This window comes from Nomascus leucogenys, chromosome 20, assembly GCF_006542625.1.
Source record: "Nomascus leucogenys isolate Asia chromosome 20, Asia_NLE_v1, whole genome shotgun sequence".
Lineage (NCBI taxonomy): Eukaryota > Metazoa > Chordata > Mammalia > Primates > Hylobatidae > Nomascus > Nomascus leucogenys.
Genome location: NC_044400.1, coordinates 38812379 through 38830866, shown reverse-complemented (window position 1 = coordinate 38830866; position 18488 = coordinate 38812379). Strand labels below are relative to the sequence as shown.

At 38.1% G+C, this 18488-nt stretch overlaps 1 protein-coding gene across 3 annotated transcripts in view; it reads right to left on the bottom strand.

Moving 5' to 3' along the window:
* Positions 1 to 18488, bottom strand: part of CORIN (corin, serine peptidase) — a 251914-nt gene that overhangs the window by 219610 nt on the left and 13816 nt on the right. For all 3 annotated transcript variants that reach the window (XM_012499842.2, XM_012499841.1, XM_003258417.4), the window contains exon 2: positions 1105 to 1249. In XM_012499842.2, the coding sequence (XP_012355296.1) occupies positions 1105 to 1249 (145 nt within the window). The remainder of the gene's footprint in view (positions 1 to 1104; positions 1250 to 18488) is intronic.

The window sequence follows — 18488 nt, the reverse complement described above, 5'->3', positions numbered from 1 at the left end:
GTGTAACTTCTATAAACCAGTAAGAAAATAATAGGGAGGTTTGGGAAAATTTAAAAATTCAAAATCATTGGCAATGCAATTAGATCAGCATCGTCTTGATATTTATTTCTCTGTTTTATTTGATTGCACATATTTTTTAAAATCCTGATTCATATCATTAGGTAGCTACCAGTGATATAGTTTATTGCTTTTTCCAAAAAGTTCACTTTTCAGACTTAAAGTATCATTCACTCAGAAAAAGATAGCAAGATGCAAATACTAATGAGTTAACCTGTCAGCACACATTACTTGGATTCTGGTTTTTACTTGGTTAAAAATGTGGTATGTAATATTTAGCTTGAGCGTGTTTTTAAGGTTTTTTTTTTTTTTAATGAAAGTCAAAGCAAACATTTGTGCAATCCTTAAGTCTCCTCTTTAGAAACTTGTTACCATGGAATAGAGTTTGAAAACCAGTGATCTAAAAGCTAAAGCCCAAATCCCTTAGTATTTAGTATGAAAATGTAAGATGCTGTTTCATTTGGACTTTATCGGTCTGGCTGCATTTCCCACCACTGCCAAATTTTCACCCAGTTTTCTAAATCTACGTTCATCTTTCAGGGGGTTATAGTTTTGCACTAGTTATTTTCTGCCAAATGTGACTCCTAACTACTGTCTTCTAACCTAAACTTCTATTAACTTAATTCCAAAGTTAACACATTAACTCTCCACGATGCTTTCTTTGAATGTGCCCCTAGCACCCTGTATACACTTCTATCTTACATATGTGTTGCCTTGTGTGATACTCATCACTTCCTCTCAACTGTGAGCTCCTAAGAAAGGACTAATTTAACCATCCTGGAGTTCTCAGCAACTTTCAAAGTGCCTGAAACCTGGTAATCATTCCTTAAATGTTTTAAATTCATAAACTCATTCATTAATATTAATAATAATAACCAGTAGAGTAGTTACAGTAGCTGAAACTGCAGATTTGCATAACGTCGTCAACAGATAATCCTCTCATTGACTGACACTTTAGGTTAAATAAGTACTAAGTAGAAATCACTCTTCTAAATCGTGCTAATTTTCACTTTAACTTCATTTTTCTTTAATAATGGCCTCACCCACCAACACAGGAAAGCAGGGTCACCAGCAAGAGAACGAGGGCACAGATACATGGAATCAGGACCAGCATCAGGAACCGGGGGAGGTTGGCAGTCGCCAGCTTCTGAGAGCAGCCATTGCCCATGTTATTGTCATCAGCAATCAAGACCTAAAGTAAAAGAGGAAAATGCAACATGGTTTTAGTTTTAGAATACATGGTACGAAATTTTAGTTTACAGCTATCCATTTAGAACAGCACATTCCAAAAAGATTTTACTGTTTGTGCTTTAGGGTATGAAATGAGCTTAGTCACCAAATCATGCCAATAAATGAACAGATAACTGTACATCTACATTCAGGGAATAGCAAACTATCTATTTCTGAAACATTTTTCACAAGTACATAGGCTTTTAACAATATCCCATTTTGCTTTTTTAAAACATATTTGTCAATTTGGTATGATACCAAAGGGCTATGAATTACCATGGCAAAAGCTTACCCTGGCCCAAAGCTATGACAGAAGCGAAGACTGCCTAATACAGTGATAAAAAATTGGTAAGTAGGTGTAGACCGAATATTATCCAGACTTCATTCTTTTTTGTCTCATTAGTCTAAACCAAATGTGAATGAATCTGGATAAAATAAGTTTTTGGCCATTAATAATTCAGCCAGGCTCACTGTTACTGACCATGCATTTAGTGACAAGTTGAAATGTAAGGAGGAGCCTGCCTTATTGCCAATGAAACGCTAGCAACTCTGAGGACATCTTCGGCTGTCCATGCTACCCCTGCAGCCCATCCAGTGTAAGAGGATGTCAAAGTGCAACAACGATGGTTCAGATAAAGTTCTTGTCTTCAAATGCTTCAAATTTTGCTTAGTTCAATCTCTTGCCAGAAATGATATCTGGAAATTCATTTATTACAGATGGCCAGCTTAAAGCAGTGACTTCAAAAAACATCTGAGATGGTACTAAAAGGGCTTTGAATCACTACAAGAAACTCTCCAGTCTCTTTAATGACGGCATTTCTCATGACTCTCTCTTGGACTTCGGACTGCATTTTCTCCTCTGACAGTTTCAGAACTTGAACTATAACCTCTGCGTAACTACCTCCTGAATCTCTCTTGCATCCTGAACTCCTTTCAGAGTTACACTACATACTTCCAATGCCTGGTGGGTAGCAGCACCTCTTTTTAACAAGTCCAAAATTAAGACGAACCTTCTCTCTCTCTCTATCTTCAAACTAGTTCTTCTCCTGACTTTCATATTTGTGTTTACAGAAATTCCTCCATTCCAATATGGGGAGTGGAGTCCAAAGACTCCCCATTTCATCATCCACCCATGCCGTACATCACCAGGTTTCGTTGGTTCTTCCTCTGTAATAAATACCAAACTTTTTTTAAGAAAATGAATGACCTTTGAGAAAGAGCCTTATAATAATCAAGAAGTTGTTCTAACACAATGGCCCTGTAATATTCTCAGGACTTCCTGACCAGTACTTGATTACTTCTCATGGATGCAAAGGCAATTTTGAAGGGTTCTTCTGAATTGCAAGGCATATGTGACTCCCATTTCTGCCTTATTCTCTCTATAAGGGAATATAGGTTCACTAACCCATATTGCAAGCGTTGTTCACTACATAATATGATGACACCTTCTGTAATTTTAAGAATTCTCCATGACAGACATTATTTGAAATAACTTATGTTGTTAACTTGAGAAGAACTTCATTTCCTAGGTTAATGTCTTACTGATCCACTCTACCTGGATTAAGCTACCAGCCAGTGTGTTGTAATTTACAGTTAATTTACAACTGATCTTCAAGAAGACAATTGATCTTCAAGAAGACAAGAAGATAAGTATACAACACTTATCTACAAAAAAATCAATCAATCAATAAAAGTGTGGGACTACAGGCCAACAAAGTTAGTGGCAGAAACAAGTTGATACCTGTTTATTTTACTTAGTTATTGAACACCTACTAATTATAATAATAGTGATGGATACGAGAATGACTTCAAACCACTGTCTCTCAAAAGCTCACAGTCTTGTAGGAGAGATGAAATGTACATGACTATATTGCAAGGTAGCAAATGATAAGCACCATGACACTTATAGCTAAAGTGACATAAGAATTCAAAAGATAGAAATATGATTTCTTGCTGGAAGATCACGAAAGACATTGTAGAGAGAGCAACCCTGAATCAGCCATAATTCTGAGAAAAGTACCCCTGAAAAAGTCTGTTATGAGTTAAAAAAAAGTTGCAAAGTATTTAACTTCTACAACAATGAAGAAGCTTCCTTGCTAAGGTGATCACAGACGCATTATAGGGATAACCTTGGCTCATTGCCATCTGGACTCCTGGAGCCAAATACATCTCATTTAGCGTTTATAAGTAAAGAGTCAGTGGAAAAAATGCTAGAGGCCCATTTTAATATCTCATCTAAGTACATATCAAGTACTGGACCTCCAAAAATGATATTCATGATTAGACCAAATATTTTCTTCAGTGACAAGAGAATTGATTGCTTTTTTTTTTTTTTTTTTTTTTTTTTTTTTTTTTTTGAGACAGTCTCGTTCTGTTGCCCAGGCTGGAGTGCAGAGGCACGATCTTGGCTCACTGCAACCTCTGCCTCCCAGGTTCACGCGATTTTCCTACCTCAGCCTCCTGAATAGCTGAGATTACAAGCACACACCACCACACCTGGCTAATTTTTTGTGCATTTTTAGTAGAGACAGAGTTTCACTATGTTGGCCAGACTGGTCTCGAACTCCTGACCTCGTGATCCACCTGCCTCGGCCTCCTAAAGTGCTGGGATCACAGGTGTGAGCCACCACGCCCAGTCTGAGAATTGATTGCTTTTTTCAAAGGGAGAGGAGGAAGAAATACGTAGGAGAAATTCAATACTTCAGCACTTTCTTCTTGAATAACTTGCATAACTTTCCTCTTGCACTCATGGCCACTAAGGACTGTTGCCAATGCTACATTATGCACAGGCCCTTGGAGGTTCCTCTGAACACAAGGCAACTCTCAGACTTCACTGTTGAGTAAATGCCAGGTGAAATAAACAACCAGAATCATCCTTAAGCTTTGTTTCAATGGACTCTAAACAATCCTCCCTTCGAATGGCATCCCTCTTCCACAAGCACCTTCCTCAGCCTTCAAACTAAGCTGAGCACAGGCACAGCATTCCATGGCAAGGGTAGGGAATGACGCATCTGATCGGACCTGCACATATTTGTAAAGCACGTCATTCTTATGTGTTTTGTTTGTTGTTGTTTTTATTGTTGGTTTTGGTTTTGGGCTTTTGTTTGTTTGTTTGTTTTTGGTGTTTTGTTTTGTTTTGAGGCAGGGTCTCACTCTGTCGCCCAGGCTGGAGTGCAGTGGCATGATCTCGGCTCACTGCAACCTCTGCCCCCTGGGCTCAAGCAATTCTCCTGCCTCAGTCTCTTGAGTGACTGGGACGACAGGTGTGCACCATCCATCGCGCCCAGCTAATTTTTTTGTAGAGACAGGATTTCACCATGTTGCCCTGGCTGATCGCAAACTTCTGGGCTCAAGTGATCCACCCACCTCAACCTTCCAAATGTTCTTATGTTTTACTAATCTTGTTACTGAAAACGCGTTTCTTATATCTTAAGAACTACATTTATTTTAAAAGCTGTCATGTCATTTTATATAATGTACACTGGCACAGTGTACCATTGTACCACAAGTGTATGCTATCTTGGTATCATCTGAGAGGTCAAAATTTCAGATAGCCAGTTCCTCCTTCTTGAAGCACTTTCTTCGTTTGGCTTCTCTTTCTCCTAACTCTCTGGTCATTCCTTCTCTTTCTGTAGGCTCAATTCTCACATTCACTCGCCCCCCAGGCAATGTCACCCACACATTTAACTTCAATTAGCAGCCCTTCATAGGTGACTTGCATCTTTAAATAACAACCATAGATCTTTCCTCCGATCTCCAGACCATTATATGCAAATGACCACTTGACATCTCCTCATTGGAGGTTGTAAAAGTAACTCAAACTCAACAAGTCTGGACCCAAATAAACAATTTTCATCCCCATATCTGGTATTCTTCCAGGGTTTGCGATCTCAAAAAAGGTAACTGCACAACTTTCATGTGTCAGGCATTGTTTGGGCACTTGGGATATATTAACATGCAAAACAAAACTCTCTAGTCTCATAGATGCTACATTATAGTAAAAATAAACATATCTCTCCTGAAATACTGCAAATACCTCCTCCTATCTGGTTTACCTCTATTTATCCATGCACTCCCTAACCTGTTCTCCACACTATAGCCAGAGTAAGAAAGAGGCTGTATTATCTTTGCATGATGAGAAAAGACAACATGAAAAATGACCCCAAAGCTGAACTAATTCAAGAATGTAGAGCCTGGAACCAGAGCTGATCATGAGAACCAGGCACCCAGAGGTTCTGGGGAGGGCTCTGGATTTACGTTAGGATGTACGAGGTTTTGAGTCCATTTTATCAAGTTTGCAATGGTCAAGGAGATTGTAGTTGACGTTTCAAGTACATAAGTCTTTACCCTCTTTTACCTTCAAGGCAGCATTCGACTTTGTCAACACACGGTGCATTCCTGAGGGCACGTCCACATCTGCGAATGGCAGACAATATTTGAGAGCTTGTTTGGAGGTTCTAGCTTGGGGGTGCACCTACTTGAATACCCCTGACCAAAGATGGGTCCTCATCTATCAGGGATGGTTGTCCTTTCAAATATTCCTGCCTCCTGAAGTGCTGGGATCACAGGCTTGAGCCATCGTGCCTGGCCGAGGATTATTTTCTAATTGGTTGGATTATCTTTTGTGATAAATTTTACATCTTAAATATATAGAACAGGGATCAGAAAACTAGTCCATGGACCAAACTCAGCGCACCTAGTATTTTTGTACATAGAGTTTTATTGGATACAGCCATGTTCATGTGTTTATATTCTGTCTATACTGCTCTCCTGCTACTACAACAACATTAAGTAGTTGCAACAGAGATCACATGGTACTCAAAGCCTAACATCTTTACTATCTGATCCTTTATAGAAAAAGTATGCGAGGCCCTGATGTAGTGTATCAGTGTATATCTGCATATATGTGTATTTTTAAATTTGTATGTTTAATTTGATAATCAAATTAAAATAAATCAAATATAAATTCTTTTAAGAAAATTGTATTTTAATCTCTCCATCAGGGCTTTTAACGAAATATGATATAATTGTACAGGGGGTTAACTGGCAGACAAAACTATTTGTTGCTGTAGTGCAAAGTTACTCCAGAAAAGGTTGAAAGATAAAAATAATCTTCAAAGTAGAAAAAAAATTATCAAGACTATATATGTGGCTGGGCACAATGGCTCATACCTATAACACCAGCATTTTGGGAGGCTGAGGCAGGAGGATTAGTTGAGCCCAGGAGTTCAAGATCAAACTGGACAATATAGTGAGATCTCATTCTCCACAAAAAGAAAAAAAATTAATGTTAGCCAAGCATGGTGGTGGTTGCCTGTAGTCCCAGCTACTGAGGAAGCTGAGGTGGGAGGACTGCTTGAACCCATGAGACTGAGGTTGCAGTGAGCTAAGATCGTACCACTGCACTGCAGCCTGGGAGACAGAATGAGACCCTGGGTCCAATAAATAAATAAATAAATACTATATGCTGCACTACATTAGGAGAAAAGAAAGCACTAGTTTCAGAAACATTCAAGCTGAAAGAGTACCACCACATGCATCATAGACTATAGGAACCAACAAATACTCATAAGATTTTAGAGCTAGAAAGTACAAATTTATTCCTGCTTCTTTAAAAACACAACCATAGCGTAAGTCATACCAATTCAGTCTATTCCTTGCTATATATGCAAATATTGCCCTTTTCTCATCAGTGAATGCTCTGTATCTAGAACAGCACCTGAACACAGTCAGGAGTGAGTGGATAAACACTTACTGAATAAATGAATTAAATTTCCTAAATAAAAATTGCTTTGTACATAATTATGCAAATTACTTCTTACAGAGTCTATTCCTAAATCATCCAAAAATCCTTCAAGTAGAAAATGTATTTGGCAAGAAGTAAAAATATAAATAATAACCACAACTGCATACTCATATGATGTGTGCACCTGTTGACTACCACACAACTCCTTACGCCTTGGAATCAGATCAGACACTGCCACCCCTCATTGCCTGCTCCACGTGGATTCTTTCACAGCACAACTTTTGCATAGCAACCGCCAAGAACCCAGCTTTGTGGAGACAGGACAATATCAAAAGGAATATAGCACAATCGAATGTTGAAACGGTGAGCTACCTCAAGCTAGTATTTCATTCGATGACCAATAAATGTCAAGTATCACTGCATTTGCCTCAAAAACTAAAAATATCCAGCAAAGTCCCTTGAGTCACTGCAGCAACCTGGAATACAACAGCACACAGTTTGGAAACCGTAGTCCAAGTCCGTGCTTATTTATTTCTCCCAATACCTAATTTAAAAACAAACAAAACAAAACCTATCCCTTGACCATTCCAAGGTTTTGCCAAACATATGCTGTCTTTAGCTCTGAAAGCAATAATATGCACTCAGAGAAATTGTCTACAAAGAGATTAACATCAGCCTGCTATTTCTTAAGGTACAGCATCAGACATAGAGATATGTTGATATTTTTATTTTAAACAAGATTTGTTTAATTGCCATCAAAGATCAGGCCAACTTGAGGCAGCATTAAACTGTTTCTGATAAGCAGAATATTTTGAAATGTGAAGATTAATTCTGTCTGCCTAATGTGACATTATACCATGGATTTTATTAAATTCCAAAATTATTCTTACCAAAATTAAATACCAAAATGTTCTTAAATAAAATTATGAAATTATGTAGACTTAGTTAATACAAGATGGTTAGTCAACACAGTCTGTGAACTTTATTTAGATGCACAAACAGTACTTGCTAGAGGTTACCCTAATTCATATGCCAATCTGGTGAATTTAGCTAAAATTCCATTTATTGTTTGAAGTTTATGATATTACCAAGCCAAAATGTCAAACTGTTCTCAAACCAAAATGAGAATGTTCATTTTAATAGATGGGATTGTATGCAAAATTATGGCAGAATTCAATGACCATTTGTCTTATCACAAAATGTTTGCTTACAATGTTAAAAACAAACAACTAAAAAGAAAAAAGTCATCCAAAATCAACACTATGTATTGGCTTGAGACAAATTTAGTACCTTAATTCTTCAGGTAGGAAGATGATAAACTGTAAATGTACTCTTCCATTTCAGCAAAGCAAGGACCAGCCTCAAGGATAATAAAGTGACTCCTACTGGTGTGTCCTAAACAGGACACAGAAGCTCCCTCTAAACACTGTGGGGGCATTACAGTGTCACATATTAATATACTCACGAATCTAAAGAAATGCAGACACTGAGACTCTACTTGCGGCTAGATATTCAACTTGGAACTTTGTCCTGCACAATCATTATGCCAAAATGTGATTGGTGTTCTTTTTTCAGTCATAGAGATGGAGTTTTTCCAGCCCATCTCCACTCTGTCCATAGAGCAAAAATGAGTCAATTGTTACCCCCTCATTTAAGATGAAAAATGGACAGTGCTAGATGCTTCCCACTCTGTTCTTAAAAAATTATGAAAGTGAGCCTCACATGAATTAAAAGTAGATTTGTTGAGTAACAGATTAATAATACGGATAGTTCTCAAGCCAGGCATCTGCAATTCTCTGCAATAATAGCTCTCACTCAACCAACAAGCAAAATGCCCCCAAAATCATCAAATCTTTTGTTGTGGTGTTTGTTTTTAATATCCCAGGAAGCATAAAGAACAAGCATCTGGTTTTCAGTAAGTCTTTTCATCCCATTTTCTGGCATGTAATTGAAGCATACGAAGTTCAGATAACTCATGCAGTTTCTCAAAATGAAATTACTCAGTTCACACCAGAACACATGGTACTGCAAGCCAACTCTGCCCACATTTTCCCTTTGAAAATGAACAAAATAACAGCACCAGATAGTCCTCTCCCAAATTTCAGAATCACATATCCCAGAATGTAGATTCGATATGGAGACTAAATACCAACAAAATACGTATCCTATCAAGGAGACTAGATAATAATAACCCAGAACGCAGGCACCATATAACATTAGCGTTTCTGTTTTGAGGATACATTGTTTAGCTGAAGTCTGAACTGTGAGAGAGGAGATTGGAATGTTTCAAACGCAACTTGTACAATACTGTCTCAGCCACTGAAAATCTACGTAACCTTATAAAGTCATCTTCCATTCTTAACCGTATCTCCATATCTGCAAATAAGGCATAAAAAGGTCTTTCCCCAACCACAAATATCCCCAAAGTAAAGTGAAATTAGTAAAGCAAAAGAAAAATGAAAAAATAAATGTTTCTTTCAAGTTCAGAAAGCTCAAGAGTCCTAATTTTTTTTTTAACACATAGTTCAGAGTTTGCTCAATTTAGTTTCCCTGGAGGAAAGTTATTATCTTTATTTAAATGAAGAGATATCTTCAGAGGCAATAGGAGAATAGTTTAGCCTTTTAGATAAATCCTATTTTCTTCAGAGCACTGTAGGAGGGTCATATTTCTGTAATAGTTACAGAGGATGATTTTGGGAAGAAACAGTAGGCTCTCATTATCCAGACAAGATAGATAAATAGGATCCCATGTCCTTTTTGGAGATGACTTTGCCCTCAATCTCAAACTTGCCAATACTATCATTTTATGAAAGACACAAACTTTAAAGTAATAAAGTTTCCTTTTAGGTAGATAAAATATCAGAACTCTTTCTGCATATACTGGAGAGTCTTAAAGGTCAGTTTTTCAGCCTATATTTTTTTAAACAATAGAAAATACAGGGGGGAAAGAGGGTTGGGTTATCCATTTCTCAGGAAATTAAATATTTGATATTTATTGATAAAAATGTTTTAAATTTCACATCTTGATTATTTGTTACTACATCTCTAAGAAAGCTGTGGCAAAATCCAAAGGAGTCAAACATTTAACATAAAGCCAAACCCACATTTCATTTAGCGCTAAGGAGGCTCCTGAATTTGTGCAAATCTTGAAACTTAATTGACTCACTAATCCTATAACAATGGAAATGTTGTGATTTTAAAAATTGAAACAGATTGTCAAAGTGAGTAGAGAATTAAAAGATTGACTTTCTGCAGCTGAAAATAATCAGGGAAAGCATACAAGACAAAGTGGATTTTATGCTCTACAACAATTCATTTCAGGCATTTCAATGCAAAGTAAAACATAAACAGATGTTGAAAACAATTAACCTACTGAACCTACCTGCTGAAAAGGAATCCTGCAGTGAAAAAATACAAGTAATGATGTTATGCATTAGATGAAGCAGCAATTTCTTTCTGAATACCTAAAGCAAAAGATGAATTCCAAACTTAACATTCATCATATGTTTTGCTATATTTCCATGAATATTCTAGTTGAAAAATGAGAAATTCTGTGTTGAGGTTTCCATCACAAAACACGTCTATGTGACATGTTAAAATCCCACTAATTTGGTTTATTCCACAAATGCTTATGTAACATCTATTCTGTGTTATAGAGCTATAAAGATGAAGAAAACAGTCCCTGTCCTCAGGGAGTTAACAGCCTACCTCCAAGAAGATATACAGCTTCACAGGTGACTTCAATACTCTGTGACTAGGGTAGTGCAGACATGTAAAAAGTACAACAACAAATCAACCATAGGTGCAGAGTGAACTTTTGCACTGAAACAACAGTATTTCTTGAGCGTTCATTCCAATGAGTCTCAAAGCACATGTCTGTTGGTTGAAGGAGGAGGGGGGCCAAAGAGAAGCAATATAATTGATATTCTGAGAAGGACAATTTTTCACTGATGGACTCTCTCACATATTGCAGGACATTTGGCATCCCTGGCCACCACCTAATAAATGCCAGCCATAGCACATGCACACACACACGCACACACACACACACACACACACACACACACACACTCACACACACATTGTGACCAACAAATAGCTCCTACTTTATTTCCAAATGTTCTTTAGAGTACTGCCTTCCCTAGTTGAGAACCACTTGGGCCATTCAGCAATCTCTATTGAGCAATATGGTGTGGTCAGTTTGACTCTCTGGATACAAGGCACAGCCCTAAGTAAGAAAACTGTTACCCTTCCTATAGGCATTAATAAACATTAGGTCTTTAGGTAAGTACGAAGGCTTATGCCTTTTTTCCACAGAGGTGTGGTACATTTAAAAAATAATAATCATTATGTCTCTTAATTGTGCGTGATCATCACCCTACCTGGAACACAAAGGACACAGAATTTGAATGTCAACATCAATCGAATATCAATCAAAAAGAAGTGACAGAATGTATTAAGTCCTTTAAAACATATACTACTAACTAACTATATATATATTATATATATATAAATATAGTATATATAACTAACATATACTACTCTTGAACCAGGAGTCTTGAGAGAGCATGGAGTGGTACTAGGGGAGAACAACACACATGGAGTGATTATTTCTTGAGCTGGCACAGCATGAGGCTTTAAGCCTTGGTGGACCCATACCAAACATGGTCCATGTAGGACTTTAGACTTTGGACAGTCTCTGCAGCCTATGCCAGTTCCCAGTGTTTCAGCTGTGGCTGAGGTGGGATCAAGTTTTTAGCTTCTGGAGGTGAACAGGACAAAAGGTGCTGCCTGGAAACTACAAAACAGCTGAGATTCTTTGGTTCTCAAGAAGTAGATGTGAGCTTCTATATTTGACTATTTGTGCCAGTCTTAAAATAAGTATTAAACTGAAGAAAGGCTGCCCCAAATTCCATTCCTCCTTATGTTGTTTTAAGCTACATTCAGGGCCATGGAAAGAAACAGATAAGGGGAGATCTCAATCCTTAAGATGCACAGAATTTGTTCACAGGTTCTAGCCACCCTCCATCACATGATCCTAAGTTCACTCTGGATTTGTTAAACAAATAATCTCTGACCCGGTCTCTAGATTTCGTAGACCTAATTCAGCTGTAGATTTACCCTTCTACAGCTGGTAGATTTCATTTGAAAACAAAAATATACAAGGCTTTATCATCATGCATTCCTTCTTCTTGGGGTGAAGTAGGAACACAACTCAATAAAACTTTTGCAAATGCAAAGGCTAAAAAGGCAATTCAAAGGCCTGTGCATTAGACATCCTGTCTCTACAGAATGTTTATCTCAGGAGGTCAAAAAATATCTGGAATGGTTTGAAAAACATAGTTCAGTCTTATTTTCAGAAAAAGAGTTGACTAAACTACTAAATTAGCGGAAGAGAGAAGTTTCCTTCAGAGAAGGGTTGAGTTTTGAGGAGATAGGCTGAGCAGATAAGAAGGAAAAAGTGAGACTCTGAAGGTCTGTGTGGATAGATATAGATGAGCAAGGAGTTGCACCCAGGTCTAATTCGCTTCAAGAGTTTATTGGAAAGAGAGAGATGCTTCTGAGAACTACTAGACAATAAAGTGTGGCTGGAACCCAAAGAAATCAAACAGAGGAAGAAAGACAAGATCTCAGAAAACAAATGAATTGTCTGTTCCCAAAAGGTCAAGGATATGATAAATTACTAAAAGGCAGTTTTTTAAAAGCTGCAGATAGACATTTGATTGCAAAAACAACTGAGGAACCATGCCTAAAAGATTGGACAACTGGCCAGGCAAGGTGGCTCACACCTGTAATCCCAGCACTTTGGGAGGCCAAGGAATGTGGATCACTTGAGCTCAGGAGTTCAAGACTACCCTGGGCAACATGGCAAAAACCCATCTCTAACAAAAATGCAAAAATTAGCCAGGCGTGGTGGTGCACTCCTGTGGTCCCAGCTACTTGGGAGGCTGAGGCGGGAGGATCGCTGGAGCCCAGGAAGTCAAGGCTGCAGTGAGATGTAATCATACCACTGCACTCCAGCCTAGGTGACAGAGAAAGACGCTGTCAAAAACAGAAAAAAAAAAAAAAAAAGATTGGACAACTATGCCAAGCAGCTTTTGAAAATCTGGATATATTGGCCAGGGTAAGATCTGGAAAATCAACATAAAATTATCCAATAATTCTTAAGCATCAAGTTTCAGCCTGACACAGTTATTATAGGTGAGTACATAAGTACTGTGTGTGTAATATAATAGAAAATTTATGGAATTAGGAAAAAGAGAAGACATAGCGAAAATGAAAAATATTTGAAAGGGAGCTGGGCAACCCATAATAGATTGAGTCCAAGCCTAGGTTAGATGCGGATTTGAGAGGAGAACACCTTCTGGGTAGGAATTAGCCAATTCAGGAGGATAATGGTAGGCAAGATTTACTTGAACATGAAAGCTTGCAGCAGACCCAAAATCTACTCATATTTCTCACTATGGGAGACTTCACAAAGGAAGTCTAGAAGAGCAAGTTGGAAAAGATCATGGCCAGAAAACAAAGAGAAACTAAAAGCAAACTGAGCAAAAAGTACTGAACCTACAGAAAATATAGATGGGAAATGACTAAGAAGGAAGTTAAACTCTTGCAAACTCAACTGTGCCTTCCTAGAGGAAGAGGGGACGAACAGAGACAAAAATAGCCGGGAAAGACAATCTCTCTACAACGAGTAATAAAGGCTAATATGAGGAACCAACCATTCCTGCGTAAAAAAGCAGGAGACAGAAGCAGTGAGAGACATGAAGGGAATCGGAGTCTCCCAAAAATGGGAAGGATAACGGGAGAGGAGAAATTATCCCATTAGCCTTAACTGGATAAGGGTTTCACAAGATCCTGATTCAGAATCAAAGATCACAGGCATCCTGCATCTCACCTGTGTACCTTGATGCCCATAATTCCATTAATTCCCACCAGCCTTCTACCTCCAAATTCTAGTCCCTCCTGGTACCTGCCTGCTTTCCTGCCCTTAGGATCTGTGAGACACCAAATAAGCCTAAGATAAAATCCCCTTCTTCGGTTTAGCCAGTTCTAAGAGGTTTTCATAACCTATAATCATCAGAATGCTACCAAATACAGAATGCCTCCCAATAATTTTATAGACCATCCAGGGGGATTCTAATTGAAACTGCTATTACAATCCTGGAGCCAGATAAGCAGCCCCATCTCCCAGGGTTTGGGGAATGTCCAGAGTATAAAAGTGCCTGACTCCGGAAAGTGTCACTTCCCTCCCCTCTCGACACATTCTTCTTTCAAATGGAACCATCCATGGTTTCAACTATTGTTCATACCAGTTTAAATACATAGCTGCAGTCATAAGAAAGAGAGAGGAATTTCTAGGAGCAAGAAAAGAAAGGGAAACTGAAAGCCAGAACAGTAAAAGTTGAGGCTAAGACATCCTGGAAATTAGGGCCAGAGGGAAATAATTAGGGTGAGGGGGAGAAATTTTCTTGGACGTCAGACTAGGAGCTTGGGTCTGGGGTTTGAATGCCAAGAAAGAGACCTGAGAAAAGGCCTAGGTCAGGAGCTGGAAATGAGAACCTTAAATAAATCCGGGACTTTCACAATGCTACATTGTCAGTGAAAGGCAAGTTAGAAAGCTCCACTTAGCCCAAGGAAAGGACTAAAAAAATGTATCCCTGTAAAAGTGAAAACAATAACAAGCTCTTATGAGAAATGAAAAATTCCAAGCCTGTCTCATGAGCAGACTTGGGTACAAATTTACATTGTACAGCAAGTGTAGAATTTCCAAGCTGTGAAATTAATATAAAAGTAGATCTCAGACTGGTAATTCTACTAGGGTGCCTGTCAGAAGCAAACCAACCACTCTGCACTTCTATAACTGCCCCCTGCCCAAAAAATGAGCTCACAATAAAAAATGTAAAACACATGAGAAAGTGATCTGATAAACTGTGCTAAGAGGTAGAAATAGAATAAGGACAAGTCAATAGTCCCTGTCCTTATGGAATACACAAACTATCAAGGAAAAAGTAGAGTCAATTGTTACACAAATATTCATTTAATTACTATTGTGATTAATGCTATAGATTGAGTCATACTTTTTATGATTAAAAAATGCTATAGAAAGTACAGCATAAATAATTTATGGCAATGTGAAAAATGAACTTATGGCTGGGTGTGGTGGCTCACTGCTGGTCATCCCAGCACTTTGGGAGGACGAGGCAGGCGGATCATGAGGTTAAGAGTTCAAGCCCAGCCTGGCCAATATGGTGAAATCCCGTCTCTGCTAAAAATACAAAAATTAGCTGGATGTGGTGACACACGCCTGTAGTCCCAGCTGCTCAGGAGGCTGAGGCAGAAGAATCGCTTGAACCCGGGAGGCAGAGGTTGCAGTGAGCCAAGATCATGCCACTGCACTCCAGCCTGGACGACAGAGCGAGACCCCATCTCAAAAAAAAAAAATGAACTTGCAAACTGACTTCAACCTTTTTATTAAAACATGTTCAATTTAACTACAACAGAGAGCAGTCTCATGTTGAAAATACTTCAATGGTGAGGAATATTAATATTTACTATAGGTACTTATATATATAAATTATTAGAATTATTATTTCAGTCATAATCAAATAATTTACCTTCCCTGCTTCTTTCCACTGTTGGTTTTAAATATTTTAAATAATATTAACATATTATTTATATACTTATAATAAAAACTGTCTGAATGTTTAATATTTATGATCAGAGTTCAAGGTATTAAGAATTACGTAACATTTTCTAAAATTATAAGAACTTGATAAAAAGAAAAGAGGGCTTTTGAGAGTGTAGAACCCATTGTTCCATCCATCACATTTTTAAATTTTGTTTTGACATCTTTCCACAGTTGGTATTCCCAAGCAAGAAACTATTTTTTAAACGATTGCCTCATTTCTTCCCAGTGCTAAAGTTATCTGTACTTTGAGACAAAACCAAACATAGAAATGATAAATGTTTTAAACTATGTATATTATAGATGCACCTAATTTGCTTATGAAAAGACAAACCTCCAGATCCAAATGAAAACAATTTAAAAGAACTATATAGAGCTAATTTAGAAGAGTTCTATAAATGTTTAATACTTGCCTAGATTTCATGTATCAACTTTCATCCTTTTCAAAGGAAACACAATTAAGAATTGTGGATGTGAATTAAGGGATTATAAATAATCCTATTTTCAACTGAAGAAGTTAGGGGAAAAATATTTCATTTAAGATTAAGTTGTATATTAACAGTATACTAAATTGTTCACTACTTTCAAAAAGAAAAAATGTCCATGACTACAAATAAAGTTTGTCCTAGGGTAGATTTTTAAAAAATGCAAAAGTAAAATATCTCCTGAAATTATTAAACAAAATGTATTTACTTTTTTCCTTTTTAAAAAATTAAAACACACACGTTTACAGAAGAGTTGAAGGTACAGTACAAGGAACTGACCCATTTTCTTTTCTTCTGACTTTTTTTCTGACCCGTGTGATACTCAGTTGCTAACCAGATGCCTCACTGCTCCAGAATATATTAACGGATATTTCCTATAAACAAGGACATTCTCCTGCCTAAACACAACGCAGTCATTAAAATAAGGAGATTACATTGATACATTGCAACCACCTAATTCTCAGACCCCACTGGTTTTTCCATTAGTCTCAGTAATACCCCTTCTACCAAAAGGATCTAATTTAGAATCACAATTACATTTGGTTTTCATGTCTCTTTAGCCTTCTTCAGTCTTCCCTTGTCTTTTGTGACTTTCACACTTTTGTAAATTACAGGCCAGTTGTTTTGTAGAATGTTCCTCAGTTGTGGTTTAGAATTAAATTCAGACATCTTTGGGAGAAATAACACAAAAGCGATGTTGCATTGTTCTCACTGAATCCTATCAATTTGTTCTTTTATTGATGACAGTCATATCCATCACATGATACTGTTGGGATGGGTCAAGCCTCCCCATTGTAACACTATTTTGTGGAGAAGTACTTTGAAACCATTTTAATATACCATCTCTTCAAACTTTCCATTTCTTTTTTTTTTTTTTGAGATGGAGTCTCGCTCTGTTGCCAGGCTGGAGTGCAGTGGTGCGATATCGGCTCACTGCAACCTCCGCCTCCCAGGTTCAAGTGATTCTCCTGCCTCAGCCTCCCAAGTAGCTGGTACTACAGGTGTGTGCCACAGTGCTTGGCTAATTTTTGTATTTTTAGTAGAGACGGGCTTCACCATATTGGCCAGGATGGTCTCAATCTCTTGACCTCATGGTCTGCCTGCCTCGGCCTCCCACAGTGCTGGGATTACAGGCGTGAGCCACCACGCCTGGCCCCATTTCTTTTTTTATTCGCTTACATAAGCACGGACTCTTGTTTTCCTATTTCATTCAATGGTTTATAATTTGTTACTGTCATAATTTACTTAGATCCTCAGTTTGCCCTCCCTTTGGCCAGTGGAAGTTCATTAAAGCTGGCTGCTCTGTCCTTGTGACATGCCCCATCATTCTTTGAGCATTTCCTTGCTTTTTGGAACAAGATGTTTTGAATTCATCTGGTACTAGCCTTGCATCACCCTTGGAATCAGCCATTTCTCCAAGGATCCTGATTCCTTTTTGTAGAAAATGACATTTAAAAAACAAGGTCTGAGGGCCCCTTGGTATGCATAGGATGTGCTCATGTTCCTGGGGTGGTGGTGTTCCCAGTTTCTCTCAGTAGAAAGAGCTACATGGAAAATTGTATTTATATTGTGTGTGCATTCACATATGTACACATACACATAGGCCTCTGTATTGATTTCTATATCTATCTTTACACATTGAAAACCAGACATTTATACCCATATCTCCAATTTCAATCCCATATCACAGAGGTCCAGATCTACTATACTTTCTATACTTTTAACCCCTTTTCCAACAGGGAGAAAGCTGGCTTATTGTTAATACATTTAATTGCTTGATCAATCCCCCAGTCTGTAACTAATTTCCCATGTCCCAGCCCCAGCTGCCATGTGGGCGCCACGCTCACCCTGTCCCAGATGCTGTGCTCATTCTGCCCTGGCTCTCCTATGCACGGACACCTTCCTCCACCTACTCAGACCCTGAGCCACATCTTAGGTTGAACTCCACACACTCCATCCATACCCTGCTTGGGCACCCACATATTCTGCTGGCCACCTGTCCTTGTTGATGTGGCTGACATGCTGCTGTCCCTCCCCACACTTTAGAACCCACCTTACTCTGTCCACTGAACAAATTCAGGACTGAGTTGTTCACCAAGGAACAAGGAATAGGAAAATCCAAAGTTCTGAAATCTATGGAAAGCAATCAATGCTATTTCTTTTTTTTTTTTTTACTCCTTTTTTCTCCTAAAGCATATATAAAGAGGAATAACAATACAAAATCACTTTTAGGAGTGGCTGACATGAAATGATTTGAGAATATTGTTAGGAATATATATTT